Source organism: Chelon labrosus (assembly GCF_963514085.1).
Source record: "Chelon labrosus genome assembly, chromosome: 9".
In the NCBI taxonomy this organism is placed as follows: domain Eukaryota; kingdom Metazoa; phylum Chordata; class Actinopteri; order Mugiliformes; family Mugilidae; genus Chelon; species Chelon labrosus.
Window position 1 is genome coordinate 24,750,474 of NC_140359.1, and position 15,060 is coordinate 24,765,533.

Sequence of the window (15,060 nt, forward strand, 5' to 3'; positions counted from 1 at the left end):
AAGTATCTGTGGGATGATCCACAGAGGCCCCTCCCCTCAAAGGCCCCGTACTAACGACATTCTGTTGCCAGACACCACAGGACACCCTCAGAAGGCCCATGTCCGTTCTCCGATAAGTCGCAACTAGTTTGGAGGCACGAGGGAGACCAGCACAATATTAGGAAGGTGGTCATAATGTTATGCCTGATTGGTGTATATATCCACTGACAAAAGCATGTGGATTTAAGGAGATGAAGCGGCCTCTCGCTTGGTTCAAATTACTGTCTGGTTGGAGAATGGAGTTGAAGAGGGGACAGCCGTGAATTAGTGGTAATCCCCTGCTGCCTTCTCTGTCGGACACACACACACACACACACACACACACACACACACACACACAGAAATATCCCCCCCCCCCCCCCCCCCACGCCTCTCCACAAAACAGTAGAGTACACTGTTTACCAGAACAGGTGCTTACTCCAGATGAGTAAGCAGCTGACATATCAACGGTGTTGGACAGGCGGTGAGTCAGGGAAACTCCTGGCACTGCAGCCAAGCAACTGGTCTAATTCCACGGAGGGAAGAGTTGGTCAGAGTCTGTCGGCTGATCCTTTGGCTCTAATTCCTTTCTGAGGTATTTTTTACACGGCAACAGTAGCGAGGCGACGGGAAATGGGGGATAAAGATTTGGCTAAGATAAGATTAACCCCCTTAATTTGTCTCTACTTGAACCTGTATATTACCTTTAACTTGATAGCAGTGAACTCAAAGCAGAGTACAGACTAATTAAAGCTGAGTTTCAAATCACATATTTATTTGTTTGTTTTTACAGAAAACAGTACAGAAATCATTGATGATCCTTTAAGTGGCACTGCAGTCTGGTACTGGAACAACACCAATCTGGTAAGTCTGGTAACTATGAAATGAATAGTTTATGTGATTTGCCGTCTATTCTACAGTAAACTGTCTCACCTGAACTTATAATATTCTGCACTGTAGCATCTATTTTCATCTACTGTTTACTGCAATCAAAGAAAACTGGGTCACAAATCTCATGTCAGCCACAAGTGGCTAGATATAATCTGACAAGGTCGACTGCAGTGTGTTTGTTAGCTCAACAACATTACAAGGAAAAAGTGAACATTCAGATAAGATGAGCCGAGTGCTTGAGGTTACGGTGACTCTCTTTGCCGTCTTATCTTAGTCTTAAGCCCAAAACCCTGAAAGTCTGACAAAGCACTTCTTGAGTAGAAGTTTCAGTGAATATGTTTCTGTATAATCACAATGCTCTTTGTTTAAAGCCCATGAACGCCACGTGGTCGTCCCTCACAAAGACGGAGTGCTTAAAGTACAAAGGAGAGCTGGTGGGGAAGGCCTGCGAGTTCGTCCCGGACATCGCCCTCATGTCCTTCATCCTGTTCTTTGGCACTTACACCTGCTCCATGTGTCTGAAGAAGTTCAAGATGAGCCCCTTCTTCCCCACCACTGTGAGTAGCTGAAGATGACAGCGTGTGCTGAGATGTGTAAACCAAACATAAATCTGTGTTTCTACCTGCAGAAGATTATAAATGGTGTATTTGTGTGTCCCGTGACCCAGGTGAGGAAACTCATCAGTGACTTTGCAATCATCCTGGCCATCCTCATCTTCTGTGGAGTGGATATGCTTGTAGGAGTAGATACTCCTAAACTCATTGTGCCAAGTGAATTCAAGGTGAGTGTCTTCCTTCCCTTTTTGTTTTCTGTATTACATTTTTTTGTTTTGTCATGTATGGCTTCACATGAAGTAATTTAACACATTGCACAATTACAATGTGACATGTTTATATGTGTCTGTTTGTGCCACTAAGGCCGGGCATACACTGTAAGATATTTTAAATCCTTTGACTCAGCTCCATCTCAAACTCTACGACTAGATCGCTGAGTTCAAAAGTTCACAGCCTACGAATCATGTTCTCACACTATACGGCCCGATGCTCTGATGCGACTTGACTCCTCACACTGTGCGTCCATATACCACACGTCGGCCTTTTGCATCCGGAACTGCAACGGCAAAAAGAAGTAGAAGAAGAAGAGGAACCCGGAAGTGGGAGACGCACATCGAAGTTGTTTTGACGTAACTTCAGCGATCGCACATGCTCTGTGCGAGAGGTTGAGGCAAATCGGCTCGTGGCGCTGCTTCTACTGTGCGATACCTTCACGAGGAGCGACCAGGATTTCAAACAAGTTTGATTTTCTTGCGAGCACACGATTTGTGATCGGGAGGTCGTCGTGAGGTGTTAATCTCTCCTCGTTACCCCACGTATACTGCACGAAGCACGACACGCGATTGAGCCGAAATTCGGCCCGATTCAAAAAATAGTCGCACGAGTGGCAAATCGTCTCAAAATGAGCCGACAATCGCACAGTGTATGCCCGGCTTAAGTGTAGTTGACCCACATGTTGAAGTTTCTGTCTTCTTCCCTCGTAGCCAACCAGTCCAGCCCGAGGCTGGTTTGTGCCCCCATTCGGAGGGAACCCCTGGTGGGTTTACTTGGCGTCTGCTCTTCCTGCCCTTCTCGTCACTATACTGGTCTTTATGGACCAACAGATTACTGCTGTGATCGTCAACAGGAAGGAGCACAAGCTAAAGGTACTGGATAATTACATAAAAATAGAAATCATGGCTTTTATTGAGGTACAAGAGCGGCCTTTTCTGCTTCAAGTTTCTCTTACCTGATTTATGGGACGTGAGGATTTTCATGCATTTGCCACAATAGCGTGCAGCCGGTGGAGAACACGGTCTGCCTTCACACTGTAGTTAAATGTCATTCTTCCCATGTGAGTGAGAGATGTTTCATGACTGTGACTGTGCCTTTTTGAAGCAGCTACAATAATTTTCTTTGATATCAACGGGGTGTCATGTTCCTTTATGGCGACACACAGATAACTTTGATTATCTTTGTCTATATTAATCTATATATTATGAGACTGAACCATGCAAGAGCAGTTTGCAGGGTTTTAGTTTTGCGTGTATCTGCAGCTGTTACTGAGCATGGACATACGCTGCCTCTGACCTCGTGTTTGTTGTCTGTACCAGAAAGGGGCAGGTTACCATCTGGATCTGTTCTGGGTGGCTGTTCTGCTCGTGATCTGCTCCTTCATGGGCCTGCCGTGGTACGTGGCCGCCACCGTGATCTCCATCGCACACATCGACAGTCTGAAGATGGAAACTGAGACGTCGGCTCCCGGAGAGCAGCCCAAGTTCCTGGGTGTGAGGTAAGAACCGTGTGTTAGCCGACACTAGCCAAGATAATGGTTTTTACATTTTTTATCCCCCATCTGGATCCGTGTCAGAACACACATATGGACAGACAATCACGCTGATGGCAGCTTTAATTATTAGAGAATACCAAAATCCTACTTGGGAATATTAGAGCATTATGTTAACAGAGTGGCAGCAAGCTAGAGCTGCTGCAACTGCTGTGGTGCCATCTATAGGTGAGAGGCTTACAAGAAGAACATTGAGTGGTACATACGTAGAGTACAGTAGCAGATCAAAAACATAACTTTTGGAACAATAAATATGGAAATAAATGCATCTAAATGAACTCTTCTTAGGCAGAATTGTGCTTTTACAGCTCATAGTTTTGAAATTTCCAACTATGAACACACAAATCACTTATAGGACTAAAAACACGAAGTGCCTTTCCGGTTGGAAGTAGTGAACTGAACGTGATTTGAGTAAATAAGCTGGTTTGGTTTGTTGGTTAAGCCAAAATGTCTGCTAGTCGTCGAGAAACACAAAAGCAGTGCAGGAAAATGACTTTCAGAATAATTCTCTCTTTTATCATTAGTCATTCTGTGTTGTCCCCTAATAACCAGTGTTAAAACTTTACGTTTCTGTGTGTTCGCCTGGTTTTGCCTCGTCCATTAATAGCTAATATTGTTTTCTGTTTTTCCGAGGGTTTCTGTTTTGTTTTCTCGCCTGTTTGTTGTCCTCCGCTGCCTCCTGATGTGTCAGCTGTAAGCTGAGCTAACAAACAACTGAAACATCCGCACCAGCTCTGAACTTCTTACAGACACTGGTGGCGTTTTATTGTTTTTTTTTTTTGCTTTGGCTACACTTAAATTGAGAACAGGGAAATGTGTCAGGAGCTTTAACAAATCTTGTAATTTTGCAAAAAGCAAGTTTTACGAGAATTGGTGCCTGAGAGTTTCCTCTTCTTTTACAGAGAGCAGAGAGCCACTGGTGTGTGTGTGTTCATCCTGACAGGACTGTCTGTATTTATGTCTCCAATTTTAAAGGTAACTTAGTGTTCTAGATAATCTACCTTCTCCATCAGACTGTAATTCAGAACCAGTCAGATAAAATAATGCATCGCTCATTTTGTGAAAGCTCTAGTGTCTCAGTGTATTTTTTTTGTCTAAGTGCATTTTTCTTCCTATTTCACCAAGTTCATCCCCATGCCTGTGCTGTATGGAGTCTTCCTATACATGGGAGTCGCCTCTCTCAATGGCGTACAGGTAAGTTTTTCAGTTTTTATTATCATAAAATGAAAATATGGTGTGTTTTTTTTCAGGTTTTCAGGTTTTGCACGGATTTAAATATGTTTTAACATTATTTATCAAATGCCTACGGAGCTCCCTGTCATGTGTGTTTGTGCTTCCGTCCGTGTGTAGTTCATGGATCGCCTCAAACTGCTTCTGATGCCGGCAAAGCATCAGCCGGACCTGGTTTACCTGCGACACGTTCCCCTCAGGAAGGTCCACCTCTTCACCTTCATCCAGATCCTTTGCTTGGCTCTGCTCTGGGTCCTCAAGTCCACTGTGGCTGCCATCGTGTTCCCCGTCATGGTAAGAGATGTTTACAGTGAGGTCAACTTCACAAAGACAAAAGCTGGAAATGGATTGATAATTGATGTCTGTCATTGTTTTAAGTTTTATCTTTCACAGTGAAGAAGTAAAAGCTCAGTCTAGTCAGCTCTGAATTATACTGAAGCTTATTGATTGTTTGGAGAGGGTTGGTAAACTACTATGAGAGTGTTTTAAAATACAGTAATAATGGTTCAGGGTTACTCATGCAGCACTGAATACTGTGATAGAGTGTGGTAGGACATGCTCCATTTACCAGTTTGTTATTTTAACTAAAACTAGCATTTTAAATGTACAAAGAATAATTAATGAAGTTCTTATTTTCAATGCAGTTTTTTTTTAAGATAAGATAAGATAAGATAAGACTTTATTCATCCCCGTGGGGAAATTAGGGCGTTACAGCGGCAGGAAACAACAGTGCAAGATGCAGAAGATACAAAAAAAATAGAACAGAATAAGAATAGAATACGGCAGACCGTTTATGACCTGACCTTTACTCTAACTTCACTGTACGGTATTTAAACTCTATTTAATGTGAGGGACTTCTTTCACCTGACTTGTATTAGAAATATATATTATATATTGTATATATTACATAGTGTATATTTACTTCTAATTCTATTTCTTGTAGATTTGTACAAATGCAAATCTTTTATATATTGTTTCGCTATATTATTGCATTTTATTTACTTTTTTTTATCTTAAATTAAATTTTTGTTTATTTTTACTAGCAGTTTTCAAGAGTATTTTTTTTAAAATGTGCAACTCAGCTACTGTGACCAAGCAATTTCCCTTGTGGATCGGTAAAGTCTGTCTAAGTCTAAGTCTAAAACCAATCCATCGACTAAATGTCAACAATTGTCTCGCGGTCCGCTCTAACCATGCGTCCTGCTGCTTTCAGATCCTCGCTCTGGTCGCTGTGCGGAAAGCGATGGACTACATGTTCTCCCAGCATGACCTCAGCTTCCTGGACGACATTATTCCGGAGAAGGACAAGAAGAAGAAGGAGGACGAGAAGAAGAAGAAGAAAAAACAGAGCAGCTTAGACAGCGACGCTGAAGACGTAAGGATTTAAATTTTTTAGTTTTAAACCTTCACCTGAATGCATCGATCCCTTACCTTTAAAGTTTTTTTCCCCCTTGCAGCTGCATGAATCAGCTGAGGATTTTTCCACTTGTTAACCAATGTCCAGGTTTTTCATCTTGTGGAGTCATCTATCTCTAGTTTTTCTAATTAGTGAAGCTGAGAAGGTTTTAATCCAGAAATCAGTTTGGGTTTTGGCCACTGGAAGTCAGTTACGACATATCTTCTAAAAGCATTGAGTTTGAGGGTTCTCCCACAGGTTTAGCAATATGAACGCATGTGTGATTGTTACTGGTAACTCGCTGACACACCTAGAGGTCCCATCTCAGGATGTGCTTCCTCTCTCCAACAGTCCGACTATCCTTACAATGAGAATGTCCCCAGCATTAAAATCCCCATGGACATGATGGAGCAGGAGCCCTTCTTAGGTGATAAGGCCTCTGACAGTGAGTAGACCCCGACGACCTGCAGCTCCGGAGGAAAAAAATGATCCTTCCTCCTCTTCTTCAGCCTGCCTCTGCGTATTTTCCTCGTCCTCTGTCACTAAAGAGTTGTTTTCCTTTTTTGTCTTTCACTCGCTGCTTAGACTTTCACTGCATGCCATTAACGTCGTTTCCTTATTTGACTTCCTCCTTTGCCTGTTTCGTGTTCTAAAACATGCATGAAATCTTTTCACTCTCTGTCTTTGATTTCCTTTTGAATGCTTGAACTAACTTCTTTTTTTTCCCCATCAGTTTACTGTTCCTGTGTGGCTCTGTTTTAAAATATCCATTGTGGATTTCCTGATTATTTTCTTCTTCATTTTTGTTGTAGATGATGCTTGTTGAGCTTAATTGTTATTTCAGCTTTATGTACATACCACTGACTATTAGCCCACAACGCTAAGAGGACAAAGTCTCATTTACAACATTAAATCAACTCACTAGATATTCTACTTTATTAGTAACCACTATACTGAAATCCAGAGTTATACTACAAGGAGTGCTAGAAGTATGTTTGGAATCAAGATTTACTTTTGTCGAAAGAGTTCAGCAGCTACACAGGCATTTTAGCTCCTTAGTTTGGGATTCGACTTTGGTTTTCTTAATGCATTCCTTTCTTATGAAGCTTTACATCTTCCTTTTTAACGCTTCTTACTAATCCTTCGCATTTGCACTTACTATTGCTTTACTCAAAAACAAACATAAAATACTATCGGACGCACGAGCGCTAACGTCCGTTTCTTTTCCTTCCACAGGAGAGAAGTCCCTGTCATTCCTTGACCGACACACATCGTGCTGAACAGCTTCGCTACTACAAGGCCAACTACTTATCCAGGTGAGAAGTCTGTGTGTGAGAGAGAGAGAGAGAGAGAGAGAGAGAGAGAGAGAGGGTGTGTGATGTGCCGACAGGAATCAGACAACCACAGACTCTTGTCTTTGTACCAAACAAAATGGTAAAGAGAGAGAGACAAAAACAAAATACAACTAATTTCTTTTGCATTTAGTCATGCCCGGTGTCTTCAAAGGTTGTAAAAGGTCAGAAGGCGAGCTAGCTCACTAGCTAACATATAATGCTAGTCTGAACTTTAAAGGTCAGCGAGGGTAATTAGCTTATCTATGGCTAAACTGTATTTTTTCAATAGGAAGCAGAGCGCTGGCCGCCATATGTCAGCTCAGCTGTCTCCTCGCTCTCGTCTTGCTTTTGTCTGTGGACTTGTTCCGTCAAATCACTGTAGAGCTTTGGCTCCACCACGTTGCTAACCATTGGAAATGAAATTACTACTGATTAAGGATTACCTTGAGGGCAGTTCTACCCATTGCGTGCACATTATTGGTGCTACTTTTGTCATTTTTAATGCCGTAGTGAAGTTATCCTGGAATCAGTGTTTTCTCTGTTAAGGTGATTTTTCTCCAAATTGATTGTTTAAGCTCAGAATGTGTTGTTTGCTGTGCAGATTGTAAAAAGTACAAAAAAATGAAGGGGGTCTGAACACTTTCTGAAGTGACTGGAAATTAAGGAACTAAGTGGAAGAGTATCTCACCACGAGGACAAACAGGACTTACAATTCTACCTTTTTCTTACTTTTTTTTACGAGTTTTTAAGCAACAGGTTCATTTTTTAATATCAAAACTTCCCTTAAATTACCTTAAAAGAAAAACAGTTCCAATGAGGTTGGGACGTTTTGTACAAATAACATAAATAAAAACAGAGTACAATGATTTGCAAATCTTTTTCAACCTATATTCAACTGAATACACTACAAAGACAAGATATTTAACGCACAAACTGATAAACTTTATTGTTTTTTTTTGCAAGTATTCACTCATTTTGAATTTGATTCATGCAACACGTTCTAAAGAAGCTGGGATAGGGGCAACAAAAGACTGGGAAAGTTGAGGAAAGCTCAAAACGGAACAGTCCACAGGTGAACAGGTTAATTGCAAACAGGTGAGTGTCATGATTGTGTATAAAAGGAGACTCCCAGAAAGGCCCTCTCCTTGCTTCTTTGGAACGTGTTACAGACATTAAAATTGAAAATGAGTGAATATTTAATTTGGACATTAAATATCTCAATCATTGTATTCTGCTTTATTTTACGTTTTTACACAACGTCCCAACTTCATTGGAATTGGGGTTTGCAGATGTTAGATGTTATTTATGGAACAGTGAGTAATAATGGTCTGCGTGTCAGTATTGACCTGCATGTATGCTGTGGGGTAAATGCTGAGCTTTTAGAGGACAACAATCAGTCTTAAAAAGACAGAACAAGCCGACCGAAGATTATGAGGAGATTATATTTCTCTATCCATCAACAATCGTGTCCACGGGCTCACGTTTTCTTCTTGTGTGACCCCGTCTGCTCGGCGATTGTCTCTAACAGTGCTCGCGAAAGAGGATTAGCGTTTGGGACAATGTGTGAAAAGCAGCTGTGATCACGGGACAACAAACAAATTATTTTTTAACTTTTTTTTTTTTTTTTTTAACCGGTCTTTAACCGTGGAAATCAGACGGACAGGTTTATGGTCAAATGACTGGGGACTGATTGAAAAACGTATTTCTCTGACTGTATTGCAGGCGATGTGCACGTCACCAGAACTGCTTCATTGCTAATTTCCTTTTGGGTTTAATTGGCTGCTTGTAAAACAAGACTGTTGAATACTTCAATCTCATGTTATTTTAAAAACTGATGACATTACGACTGTTCCACCAAGAAGCCGCCTTAGGGACATGCCACATGCATGCAATAGTTTTGATAAGTATTCATTCATTCAGTAATTTTCTGTAGCCGCTTGTCCTCTGGAGAGTTGCAGGGAGACTGGAGCCTGTCCCAGCTGTCATTAGGTGAGAGGCGGGGTACACCCTGGACAGGTCTCCAGTCCATAGAGAGCCGAAGTCCCGCCCATTCTACTTCCGGGCCATGGGACCTATCTTTCGAAAAAATATGAACGGCAGTCTATGGAGAGATCATAATTATTTTCTGGTCCCGATCGACTTGTGCCTTGGATTATACATATGTTGTTTTTCAGAATAAAAAATGATTTTACATGTCAAGAATGTCACAGTTTGTCGCAAGATAGTTAAGTGGAAAGCTATGGAAAATACGTAATTAAACGAACTACAAGTCCCGCATGCTGGCGCGTACAGGACCGACCAAAACTCCCTTGGTGTAACTACAGCTCTCGACATGACCCGATTTATAATGATTTTCACCTCGTTTGATGCTTCTGCCTTCGTCCTGGAAGAAGACGGTAAAGCTCAACAAGGAGACAGCCGTAGTTCTCTAGGGATCTCTAGAGAGATGTAGTTCACTAAGCGATCTCATACAAAACCTAATGTTGTTCAGCTTATTTACGTCAATTTATCTCTTGACGTGAAAAATTATCTTTTAAATTCACACACATATGTGAAACACGATTCGAACGGGACCAAAAAATAATTATGATCTCCCCATAGACTGCCGTTCATATTTTTTCGAAAGATAGGTCCCATGACCCGGAAGTAGAGGGGCGGGACTTCGGCTCTCTATTGCAGGGCTAACACAGAGAGACAGACACTCACACTCACACCTACGGCCAATTTAGAATCACCAATGAACCTAACCAGCATGTCTTTGGACGGTGGGAGGAAGCATTCAAGAAAGAATTCAAACCCAGAACCTTCTTGCTGTGTTTGCTCAGATTTAAGATGAATGTCTTTGTGTTTCAGCCCCGAGATGAGTCCGCTGAAGTCTGCCGTGCCTCAGATCATAATAGACATGGACCCGGACGAGGATAATTCCTTCTACTGGAGGGGCAGAGGATCTGAAACGTCCCTGTAGAGCAACGAACCACCACCACCACCAGGCAACTTGCAGCACCCCGCAACACAACTCTTACTTATGCTGACTTCAGTTTAGTCTTATCTAACTCGCCTCCATCCTTTCTAGACTTAGTGATGCTGGAAAAAAAGGGAATGCATTAGAAAAAAACACACACACACAACCTGCATTTTTAATTAATGAAGCTATTTTTTTTCCTCATCATCTTCACAGTAGACCGTATCAGACTGATTCATTTAACTCCTCACTGCTCTTCTATGCAACTCCCGACGTACAGTATATCGCTGCAGCTCTCTCTGACCACGCATGGAGTGCCCTCCCTGCTCTTTTATATAAATATATATATATAAATATCATATGTCTGAATTTTTATATAAACTGAATTACTCTAATAAGATTTTTCCTGTAGCAGGAAAATGATGTTTCTTTATTTTCTTTTTTTTTTTTTTTATAGATCTACCTCCTGTTTTAGATTCAATGCTTATTATGAACAAATGCAACATGTTGATTTTTGACGCAGCATGGGGTTTTGATATTTCCTCCGTCTTCTCGTAGAGTTGGAATGATTCAAGAGATTCACTGTACTATAGCGTGCGAAGAAATGCAACTAGATATTTAAATGAATTAACAGTTAATTAACCACACACACACACAGACACACACATTTGTATGTGCAGATGAAGTCAATATTTTTATGATCACTTTTTGATGCTGTTTTGATTGCTTCACCTTCTCTTTCTAATTTTCTTTCACACGTTCACGTCAAAGCTTTTGTTACTCGTTTAAATTAAATCGTATGTTCCTTTTTGCTTTTTTTTAATGATTATGTCGTGTGTGTATATTGGTAACTTTTATCTCTTTTTTTTTTGTGCTTAGAAAACAGTTCAGCGATACATTAAAAAATAAAAAATCATCCGATTTTCCTCAGCCAAACTTAAACTCTAACTAGGGATACATATCATGTAATAGTTTGTGCTGCACAAACGACTTTTACCTAAGTGGCTTATGAAAGATCCAGACTGAAATTCTTACAGAAACGATATGAGACTAAGATTAAAAGACGGGAATCAGATTCATGTAAGCTCCGTGCGGTGGGTCAAGCTTAAGTTCACAGCAGGTTTATTTCTGTTTCTGATATGAAAACGGTTTCCTCCATACGTGACACTCACATGCCACGATGTTCGTACAGAACTGCCGGCCGCTGTTTGGCAATCCCTCCAGAAGAGCAACTAAATGTGAAATGTGTCTCAGATGATAAAGATGAACCTTTCTTGAGCCCATGTGTAGTTGGCCAGTCTGAATCTCTGAGTGTATTTAAAGAAGGACGAACCTATCGGGCACTTTTGAAGCTCGGTGTGGTGGCTCTGGCCGCGGCCATCTTGGCAATGCCTGACTCCGCCTACCTGATGACTAATTACAAAATGGGCAGCCACCTGTTGCTCAAATGAGACTTATTAAACGCATAACTTTAAGCCGGAAACAAAACAAACACACATATATATATAGTACCAGGCATATGTTTTATTTCTGTTGTAACATTGGACGTTTTAACATGGAGTTTCTATTGGAATTGACTTTTGAAGCCAGCCCCAAGTGGTCATTTGAGGAACTGCACTTTTTGGCACTACTGGTTGCTGCTTGGGCTGTATATGTGAACAAAGTAAGTTTCAGCTTCCAGAATACATGCAGACAAGTAAAGAAACAGTGTTTTATAGTGCAGTCATATTAGTACGGTGTAGTAGTTCTTCTTCTTCTACTGTACATAATATGGCATGTGAGTGTTACGTTATAAATCCAAACACATCCTTTAATAACCACTGTAACTGTCTTCTTCAGTAATTTTGCATCCTCTAACACGAGGCAGACAGTTACAAATTACTACAGAGCGACTAACGAGTCCACACTCCAAAACTCCACTTTAACCAGTGTTAAAGGTTAATTCCTGTTTATTCCAATGTCTTGTTTTTCCCATGTGAGTCGTGCTGACTTCCTGACGCTCCAGCCTGTAGAAATTCAAGAAACCATGGAGTTACACGTAAACAACAAGGCCAAAAAAAAAATGTGATTTTTACATGAGTCAGTTTTGTTTTTTCAGGCCTGTGAGTGTAACAGCGGCAACTAGAAGCCAGACGTGCATTGGCTGTTGATGAAAACTCTTATTCTTACAGTCAGTAACTTGAAACCAAAATCTATCCACAGACTCGCACATGGAAACAAAACAAACCGATGCAGGCAAGTTGCCCACAAAGTTTGACTCCTTGGTTCCTTGAATCTCTGCAACCGAGTCTTCATGATCTGTAGAGACACATGTTAAGGGAGATATGGGTGAGGAAGTATCCTTTAAGTACACTACTACTGCAACTACCCAAAATGTCTCCTCACTGAATCACTTGTAGAGACGAGCATGATTAAAGAGCCGCCTTGTTTCTTTGTAAATCATGTACATAAAGGCCCGGTGGCTCCAACAAAAATGTTAACGGCTCACTTTGTACCATCACGGCCATCGTGTTCAATTCGTCTTTTGTCTGTTTCAATTCGAAATGTAACTTTATACTCCACATCAGTGTTTGTCGACGGCGACTGTGACTCGTGCGTCCAGGGCATTTAAACGCGAGGGTGATGAAAGTGTGTCACGTGGAAGCGTGTCGGACAAGAAACCTGCAACATGAAATGAAAATGTAATGTTAATTTAACCGTAAAGGAATACTGATACTTTTATCTTTTATCTTTCTTTTTTTTTTTTTTTTGATTAACTTTTTGTGACTTTTTAGAGCAGGTGAAATGGTTTATTTTAGAATTTATATTTTTGAAATGAAATGTATATTGAAAATAAACAGAGTTGTCAAACAGTCATGCCTGCGTGCCTCTCTTCAATTTTCTTCGTGTGAATTTCATTATATTTTCTTGAGTGGAAATTTATGTTTTTAAAAAGCATAAATTCTTAAAACATTTGTTAACTTATTATTATTATTATTATAGTTGCAGTCAGCAGTTTGTTCCTGGTGTCCGTTAATGCTAAAGTGCAGTGGCTCCCTCTAGTGTCAGTCAAACAGAATTACAGATGCTGACCAGACTTGCAGCCACATCAGATTTAAAGACTAAATTAATTTCTCTCGTTGAGTCCCAGGATCTGATCTGATATGACACCAAACTACAAACTAGACGCTCACTGGAAGCTGCTTGTTTCAATCATCCAGCGACATTTACATTACATTCGTGTTTATGAGTTTAAATTCCTCAGCAACTAATGGAAGAACTGTCATGAAATGTGACGCACATGCACGTCCTGCTCCTACCACTTTTCATCTAATGCCATTAAAAGTTGAATACGTTTATTCCTTTTGATACCCAAAGAAATATCCGTCAAAAGTCAAGTGTCCCGGGATGGAGATGCAAATCCTGCCACCACCACCACTGCTACTACTGGCACAGTTTCCACCACATTCTTTTACCACCAGAACAACAAGTACAAGTAATGTTCGTTGCAGTACTTCATTTTCATTTTGTATATTCATTAGTTTTCTGTTCGTCCTCTGGACGGTCGTGGAAGGGGTTGGAGCCCAACTCAGCTGGTACTGGGCAAGAGGCGGGGTACACCCTGAATCAGAATCAGAATCAGCTTTAATGGCCAAGTATGTACAAATACAAGGAATTTGACTCCGGCAACTTTGCTCTCTAGCACAGAAACAACTTAAATAAGTGAAAGAAAAATAAAATAATTTGATAATCTGTACACATAATCTGTACACATAAAATATAGGATAAGAGCAGATATATACACCAAACCAGGGTTTTGTACAGTGAGTACATACAACAGTGCAGAGTTATTGTTTATTGTGGATGGTCTCACACTTTGTGACTGCTCAGAGTTCATCAGAGCGACAGCCCCGTGGGAAGAAACTGTCCTTGTGGCGGGTGGTTTCGGCGTACAGTGCTCTGTAACGCCGGCCTGAGGGGAGGAGTCTAAACAGACTGTGACCAGGGTGTGAGGGGTCTGAGGAGATTTTCCTGTCCTGCTTCCTGACCCCTGGACCAGGTCTAACACAGACTCACACCTACGGCCAATTGAGAATCACCAATGAACCTGACCAGCATGTCTCTGGAAGGTGGGAGGAAGCTGGAGAGAACCCACGCAGACACAGGGAGAACATGCAAACTCCACACAGAAAGGAACCAGTCGACCAGGATTCAAACCCAGAACCTTCTTGCTGTGAGGCGTCAGTGCTAACCACCACGCCACTGTGCCTTCATTTTGTATGTGACCATTATAAATCACTTTTACATTGCATCTGATACGTGAGCATGCAATAATTTCCTTCTAACGAGGTTGAAAAAGTTAAATTAAATCCCTTAATAGAGCCAAAAGGCCCTGCAGAGCTGACTGTAGTAGAATACAACCACTGCAAACACTACTACTTTACACTACCAGCCCTTACTACCAGCATGTAGAGCAGTAGTCGATGGATTGATTGTTTTTGTAATTTTTCAAGCAAATATTCCCAAAGATCTTTTACGACTTGTGTGAAAGTAAATCAGGATTTGATTGGACAAAAACAAGTTGAATTCCCCCAAAAATCCATTTGCATTTCTACTGATTATTAATGAACAGTCGAGATAAACTAAGAGATTAAACTGAGGAGAGAGAGATAGCAGAGGAAACAACACAAAGAAATCGAAGCTGTTTATTTTCTCTCTCTGTCTAATGATGGAGTTGCACTTAATCATCGCATCAGATAATTACAGAACAATCAATAAAGACGAAAACCGCAATCTCATGGCAAAACGAGTGAGCTGCATTCAGAGGGTGCCAGACGTGAGGAGGCGACTGCTCCACGTTTCCACTAGAG

General features: G+C 41.1%; 1 protein-coding gene across 3 annotated transcripts in view; it reads left to right on the top strand.

Annotated features, from left to right (window-relative positions):
• slc4a4a (solute carrier family 4 member 4a) overlaps nucleotides 1–13,085 on the top strand; it is a gene marked incomplete at its 5' end in the record, with an annotated part of 46,293 nt that extends 33,208 nt beyond the window's left edge. For 2 of the 3 annotated variants that reach the window (XM_084551666.1, XM_084551665.1), the window contains 12 exons: nucleotides 812–882; nucleotides 1,281–1,466; nucleotides 1,577–1,690; nucleotides 2,447–2,608; nucleotides 3,056–3,234; nucleotides 4,191–4,263; nucleotides 4,414–4,482; nucleotides 4,639–4,812; nucleotides 5,732–5,893; nucleotides 6,266–6,359; nucleotides 7,151–7,230; nucleotides 10,102–10,226. In XM_084551666.1, the coding sequence (XP_084407792.1) occupies nucleotides 812–882; nucleotides 1,281–1,466; nucleotides 1,577–1,690; nucleotides 2,447–2,608; nucleotides 3,056–3,234; nucleotides 4,191–4,263; nucleotides 4,414–4,482; nucleotides 4,639–4,812; nucleotides 5,732–5,893; nucleotides 6,266–6,359; nucleotides 7,151–7,194 (1,328 nt within the window). In that variant the 3' untranslated portion in view covers nucleotides 7,195–7,230; nucleotides 10,102–10,226. Of the gene's footprint in view, nucleotides 1–811; nucleotides 883–1,280; nucleotides 1,467–1,576; nucleotides 1,691–2,446; nucleotides 2,609–3,055; nucleotides 3,235–4,190; nucleotides 4,264–4,413; nucleotides 4,483–4,638; nucleotides 4,813–5,731; nucleotides 5,894–6,265; nucleotides 6,360–7,150; nucleotides 7,231–10,101 lie in introns of all 3 variants that reach the window. The other variant, XM_084551667.1, reaches the window with a different exon arrangement.
• Nucleotides 13,086–15,060: the final 1,975 nt, after the last annotated feature.